The 6,708-nt window shown below is 46.5% G+C and overlaps 1 protein-coding gene across 4 annotated transcripts; it reads left to right on the plus strand.

Annotated features, from left to right (window-relative positions):
• Nucleotides 1-278: 278 nt before the first annotated feature.
• On the plus strand, nucleotides 279-5,780 carry LOC123403782 (aspartate--tRNA ligase 2, cytoplasmic-like). Of its 4 annotated transcripts, none has more exons than XM_045097694.1 (9): nucleotides 279-898; nucleotides 1,044-1,154; nucleotides 1,241-1,354; nucleotides 1,645-1,935; nucleotides 2,017-2,127; nucleotides 2,211-2,264; nucleotides 4,724-4,808; nucleotides 4,876-4,922; nucleotides 5,485-5,780. In XM_045097694.1, the coding sequence occupies exons 1-9, from the start codon at nucleotides 716-718 to the stop codon at nucleotides 5,521-5,523; spliced, it is 1,035 nt and encodes a 344-aa protein (XP_044953629.1). In that variant the 5' UTR covers nucleotides 279-715; the 3' UTR covers nucleotides 5,524-5,780. The 4 variants fall into 4 exon arrangements, 3 of the variants coding, with proteins under 3 accessions (XP_044953629.1, XP_044953628.1, XP_044953630.1); XM_045097693.1 differs by lacking the exon at nucleotides 5,485-5,780 and adding an exon at nucleotides 5,272-5,319; XM_045097695.1 differs by lacking the exons at nucleotides 1,241-1,354; nucleotides 5,485-5,780 and adding an exon at nucleotides 5,272-5,319.
• Nucleotides 5,781-6,708: the final 928 nt, after the last annotated feature.

A 6,708-nucleotide genomic window follows, 5' to 3' on the forward strand; every position in this document is an offset into this window, starting at 1 on the left:
ACTGGACCTAAACCGAGCTCTCTCAGTGATTTACGTTTTGGACCGTCCATTTTCGCGATCTGACTGTTTCAGGCCGTCAGATCTGGAGTGGAAATAATATGTCCAACACTGTGTGAAATTTGGCCCAGCTGTCCTGTGGGCTGCTGCTCCACGGGCCGAAAGGGAGGACTCTGGTAAACTGGGCCAGCCCATTTGAGCACTTGGAGGTCCAGTCCTGGCTTTGCTATCCCCGTGAGGAAAAATTGTCGCAAACCGTCTGAAAAAAGAAAAACGGGGAAGGAAGCAGAACCGATGCGAGCGAAGGGGAAGGACGTCGGTCGCTGTGACAAGGGGATTCGGTGCGCGAGTTCTTTGCCGATTGATTACTCGCTAGCTCTGGATCTCTGCCCCCGAACCCACCCCGCGCCTCGATCCGGCCCGCCCCGCCTCCCCTCCCCTCCCCCGGGCGCGCGTCGCCCGGGAGCCCGCAGAGAGCGGCGGCCGGCGAGCCCGGCACCATTGGCGCGCGCCTCGCGGCCCGGGGCACCGGCGGCGCTTTGTTCGGCGGATCCGCAGAGGCCTGGTCGCCGGGCGGGCCGCGCGCGATGGGGCGATCCAGTCCAAGGCCATCTCCGGCAGGTCATGGACCGACATCGGCGACGTAGACGAGACCTCCGCGGGTCACTCCGTGCTGATCCGCGGGTTCGCGCAGACGATCCGCCCGGTCAGCAAGAAGATGGGCTTCGTCGTGCTGCGCCAGCGCAGGAGCACCGTGCAGTGCCTGCTGGTCGCCAGCACCGACGCCGGCGTCAGCGCGCAGATGGTTCGCTTTGCCGCCTCGCTCACCAAGGAGAGCATCGTCGATGTCGAGGGCATCGTCACCCCCCTCAAGGAGCCCCGCAAGGATCTCACACAACTAGTCAGTTATCAATAGCAAGTTAGCAACCGGACCCATCAACCATCAGCTGCAAGCACCGCCGCATGTTAGATGGTGGTTTTGTACTCTTCGTTCTTTGATTTGGACTGTTGCAAACTTCTTTTCCTGTGTTCGTTTTGACCGGCAGGTGGAGATTAGGGTCAGCAAGATCTATTGCACCAATAGGGCGATCTCCACACTTCCCTTGAACTTTGAGGATGCAGCGCGTACCAAAGCAGAATTCGAGGCGGCTGAACAAGTACGTATGTCCTTTGCAAATTCTTTGGCTTTGCAGGAAAGCTCTCGGTTTTCCTTCTATGGTTCTTATCCTTGCCATGGTTACAGAAAGGAGTGCCGATGGTACATGTTCACCAGGACACACGCTTGAACTATCGACCTATCGATATTCGGACACCTGCGAATCTTTCAACCTTCAGTATCGAACACCATGTCGAGAACGTGAGTGTTTGTCCTTGTTCCCCAAAAACTATGCTTATGTTGGTCACACTCATGTGTGGCATTGGCATCTCCTGCAGCCCGATTTTCTTATGTACTACTTCTGTAGCATGCAATGTTTATGAGTGTGGTTTTCTGTAGCTGGACCTCCATGGTACCCCTTATCTAAGCCATTCATTTCAGCATCAAGATCCGTGCAGGAACATTTCAGCATCAATGTTTATTACTTGATTTTTTTTCTTTTGGTCCATACATAGTCACATACATGTAATGATTGTTGGGTGCGCGTGTAGAAATTCAGAGAATTTTTGTTCTCGAAGAATTTTATTGGGATCCACACTCCAAAGCTGATTGGTGGATCAAGTGAAGGTGGTGCATCTGTATTCAAGCTGGATTACAATGGCCAGCCTGCTTGCTTAGCGCAATCTCCACAATTATACAAGCAGATGGCTATCTGTGGCGGTTTTGGCCGCGTGTTTGAGGTTGGTTCCATATTTAGAGCAGAAAAGTCAAATACTCACAGGCATCTGTGTGAGTTTATTGGGCTAGATGCAGAAATGGAGATCAAGGAGCACTACTTTGAGGTAAGGAAGATTTGGAGAAAGAAATATTTAGTTCATTTATTGAAATGATGATGGTTATCAAGTACTGATTTTTGTGGACAGGTTTGTGATATCATAGATGGCTTATTTGTAGCGATATTTGACCACTTGAATGAACATTGTAAAGAGGAACTCAAGGAAATAAATAGGCAGAATCCATTTGAACCTCTGACGGTAAAACATTACTCGTTGTTTTTCGTTCTTATATGTATTTGCCTTTGCTTAAGTTATGTCTCAACCTTTTCTGATTTATACAGTACCTAGTGCAAACGTTGAAGCTAACGTACGAGCAAGGGATTCAAATGCTGAAGGTACTAACTTGTAGTCATGTACTCTTGTTCCTTTCGTATTATGATTTATGTCAGAACTTTAATAGCTCTAATTTCATTGCTTGGTATTTTGATTGAACTAATCTGGTAAAACGTGAAACATGTTAGGAAAGCAACTTATCTTTATTGAAGGCCCAAGGAGCATATATATATTACACATGACTTGAGGTGCAAGGAAAGTAGACATAGACTAATAAGGACTCCTAGACTAATACTAATACTTCCTAACACCCTCCTCAAATGCAAAGCTTATGCAATAGCATTGCATTTGAAGAAGTGTAATACTAAAAAAAATGATAATCCAAATTCGCGCCTTGAGAGTGTCGTCGTAGCATGAAGAGTCTTCAAAACTTGTCGAGTCGTCGAAGAAGATAACGAAGAGATGGCACATCAGAGGTAGACACCGCATCACTTGAAGATACAAGATAAGTATCAAGAGAAGATGGATTGTCAAAAGAAGATGACACATCAAGAGGAAGACATCGCATCACTTGAAGATACAACATAAGTATCAAGAGAAGATGAGTTGTTAAAAGAAGATGGCACATCAAGAGGAAGACACCGCATCACTTGAAGATACAAGATAAGTATCAAGAGAAGATGGGTTGTCAAAAGAAGATGACACATCAAGAGAATAAAGCATTGCGCGGAAAATCATAGTCCACGACAACCGTCGGCGAAAGAAGCTCGGCGGATAAGACACGATGGACGTAGATCGACAATGCAAAAGAAGTCCAGAAAATCCTATAGAAAACAACAAGGGCAAATAGGCCACAAAAGTTGCATAGAAAGGATCAGGACCAAAGAAAAGACCGATGGACTAAGGTATGGTGGAATCGCATGGCATGAGAAAACACAAAATATCAACGGATTTGGTGGACGCAGCGGAAAACAATAAAGCTAAAAGCTAGGAAGCATACACGACACAAAGATGCAAAATTCATCATGTATGCAGAAGGCATTATACTTTTTTTATTGTTATTCAAATCAAGATGTGAACTCCGTCTGAAAAAAGAAAAAAGGGGAAGGAAGCAGAACCGATGCGAGCGAAGGGGAAGGACGTCGGTCGCTGTGAGAAGGGGATTCGATGCGCAAGTTCTTTGCCGATTGATTACTCGCTAGCTCTGGATCTCTGCCCCCGAACCCACCCCGCGCCTCGATCCGGCCCGCCCCGCCTCCCCTCCCCTCCCCCGGGCGCGCGTCGCCCGGTAGCCCGCAGAGAGCGGCGGCCGGCGACCCCGGCATAATTGGCGCGCGCCTCACGGCCCGGGGCACCGGCGGCATTTTGTTCGGCGGATCCGCAGAGGCCTGGTCGCCGGGCGGGCCGCGTGCGATGGTGCGGGGCTGACGCGGCGATGTCGGACGCTTCGTCGGATCTCGGCGGTGCATGGGCGGGGCCGCCGCCCGTCGAATGCGACCTTGAGCAGGTGCGGACGATAATTCCTCCAATGGCTCAATTCCGCACTTGTTTCCATCTCTGCTTGTTCGTGGGCGGGCTGGGTCGGTGGGTGGGTTCAACCAATTACAGCGTATGTCGCCTCGAGAAGAAGGAGGTTACTCGCCCGCTTGCCTCCTTTTGCTTTGTTATTTCAAGAGCTACAAAATCGCGGCTTTCTCGTTCGTTTCAACGAAACCCTAGCCTAGCTCCTCCTGTACGCGATGGCCGCTTGAGCCCCTTCTTCTCACCCTTTGGGCTTGCTTCCCCTTTCCCTTTCAGGTGGCCACGGTGGCCAACCTCTCTCCCCTCTCGCAGGAACAGTAGCGACAGAGTTGGGTGGTACAGTGTGGCAACAAGGAGGAACAGAGGCGACCGCATCTATTTTTCAAGTAAGGGAGCACCCACTAGGCTGAAATTCCATATGGCGAGCACACAAAGTAGCGGTCGTTTTGGGAGGCAAACAACAGTACTCGCAAACCTGCTGCTGTTATACCAATTCTTTTTTGAAGATTCTGGACAACCAAGTCAAGGATAATAGAAAGTAATCATAAATTAATGTCCAGCGCCATCTTGCTTTTACCTTTCTAGATTTTCTATCCGTGTTCCTTTTTTTGCATGTTTTCTGATTCAATCTGCCATGTATATGATTTATAATGTCCACTTCCATTAATAAGTTAGGCATGCATCCGCGTCTTTCTGAGATAATTGCTATGGTCTAATTCTCACTAGCATGTTTTTGACTGTGAGCTTCTTTAAATGAATCGCCCCATGCCAATAGAAATGTATGTTCATGTCTCATGTCTTAATCTTACAATTTAGACTATGGATTATCTAGCATATTTTAGCCACTGGTTTAATTCCACATTCAAATCAAAGGACCACGATTGGGTTGTAACCTGAGAGACATAAAAGTTTTCGATTTTGTACGTGGGATGTTTCTACCAGGTTGCGGCATGTTTTGTTCTTCTGATACTTATATTGAATTCCTTTGCAATCTATCCAGGTGTTCAGCAAGGATTTCTATACACGCTCAAGAAGGTGGCACGCGTGGAAGTGCATTGTCGAGTTGCATCTAACAAGTGTTGCGGGTGCTCAACACCGACCACAAGCTTTCGTGGAAGTGCATTGTCGAGTTGCATCTAACAAGTGTTGCGGGTGCTCAACACCGACCACAAGCTTTCTCCATCATTTATTTGTTCTATGTATGTACTCTTGACTGATGTACGACCATGTTCTTTTGCTAAGGTTGTACGGTAGTTTATGGTTATAATTATGGAAAGTTCTGCATTATGTTCTGTAGATCAGTCATCTTTGATATAACATAATGAATTAGTGCCACCACAAATCTTCAATCAATCAAGATACAAGTGGGTGTCAAAATTCGTAAGCAACTTGAATATCAGTGTGACAGATAGTCATTGCTTCATGGTCAGATGCATCATTTTTTTATCGAAACGTTTTGTCTGTATCCCTGCAAATAAATAAATAAATAATATATTTTTAGTAATTTTAATTCAAGGTGACACTTTACAACTTGGTTTGGTTGTTCAGATTTGGAAGAAAACAATTGAGTATTCTAGCTCCGTCCGCTTATGACAAGTGAGCTTAGATGAGTTTGACAAGTGAGCTTAGATGAGTTTATTAATCAGGACACTCAGCTGACTCGGAGATATGGAGAATATTCAGACATTCCATTGATACTCAATTGCATATATTTTGACTTTTGCGATGCGGAGAAAAATGAATGGAATCCTATGTGTGCAGGAAAGGGTGATACGGAGAAGAAGGCGACCCGAGCGGTAATGCCAAAAGCAGAGCAAAGCTTGGAGCCTGATGGTAGGAAAGTTCATTATCTTCGATAAGTGTCACATGAACTTCAACTGTATTGAGAATTTGCACATTTTCACGCGTTGTTGAGGGTTTTATGGGATAATTGGCGCATCCAATATATATTCTAAATATGTTTACATGATTATATGTTTTCTCAATAATCTTGTAATTAATTTCTAGACGAAAAACAAAAACATTTCATGTCAATTAATTTTTTATAGCTTTGATTACATTGAGGTTGTTTGGTGACATTGCTTGCCTATAATGAAGGACCATAATGTGAATTATTGAAAAAATAACTAGACATTTTTTGTCCATACATTTTTTTATATTCCTGCCCTCTTTTTATATCTATTAATATCATCTTGTTAAAATGGACGGGCGCAGCAACGCGCGCCATCCATGATCTAGTGTCTACATAGTTCTCGAACCCGCAGGGTCTGCACACTTAAGGTTTGACGTTGTTTTTTTATGCGTATTTGAGTTATATGGTTGGTTACCGAATATTGTTCGGAGTCCTGGATAGGATCATGGACGTCACGAGGGTTTCCGGAATGGTCCGTAAACGAAGATTGATATATAGGATGACCTCATTTGATTACCGGAAAGTTTTCGGGCATTACCGGGAATGTATCGGGATTGACGAATGGGTTTCGGATGTTCATTCGGGGGGGGGGGGGCAGCCCAGCCAAGGGAAGTCCATAGGCCTTAGGGGTGCTGCACCAGCCCTTAATGGGCTGGTGGGACAACCCAAGAGGCCCTATGTGCAGGAGATAAAGAAATCAAAGGAAAAATAAAAAAAAGAGGTGGAAAGGAAGGGAAGGACTCCACCTTCCAATCCTAGTTGGACTAGGATTGGAGGTGGATTCCTCCACCCTTGGTTCGGTCGACCCCTTGGGGCTCTCTTGAGTCTGAAGGCAGGTCCCTCCCCATCCCTTCTATATATACTGGGGACTGGGTATTAGGGCTGATTTGAGACAACTTTGCCACGGCAGCCCGACCACATACCTCGACGGTTTTTCCTCTAGATCGTATTTCTGCGGAGCTCGGGCGGAGCCCTGCTGGGATAGATCACCACCAACCTGCGGAGCGCCGTCACGCTGCCGGAGAACTCATCTACCTCTCCCTCTCTCTTGCTGGATCAAGAAGGCTGAGATC

This window comes from Hordeum vulgare, chromosome 6H (genome assembly GCF_904849725.1).
Source record: "Hordeum vulgare subsp. vulgare chromosome 6H, MorexV3_pseudomolecules_assembly, whole genome shotgun sequence".
Lineage (NCBI taxonomy): Eukaryota > Viridiplantae > Streptophyta > Magnoliopsida > Poales > Poaceae > Hordeum > Hordeum vulgare.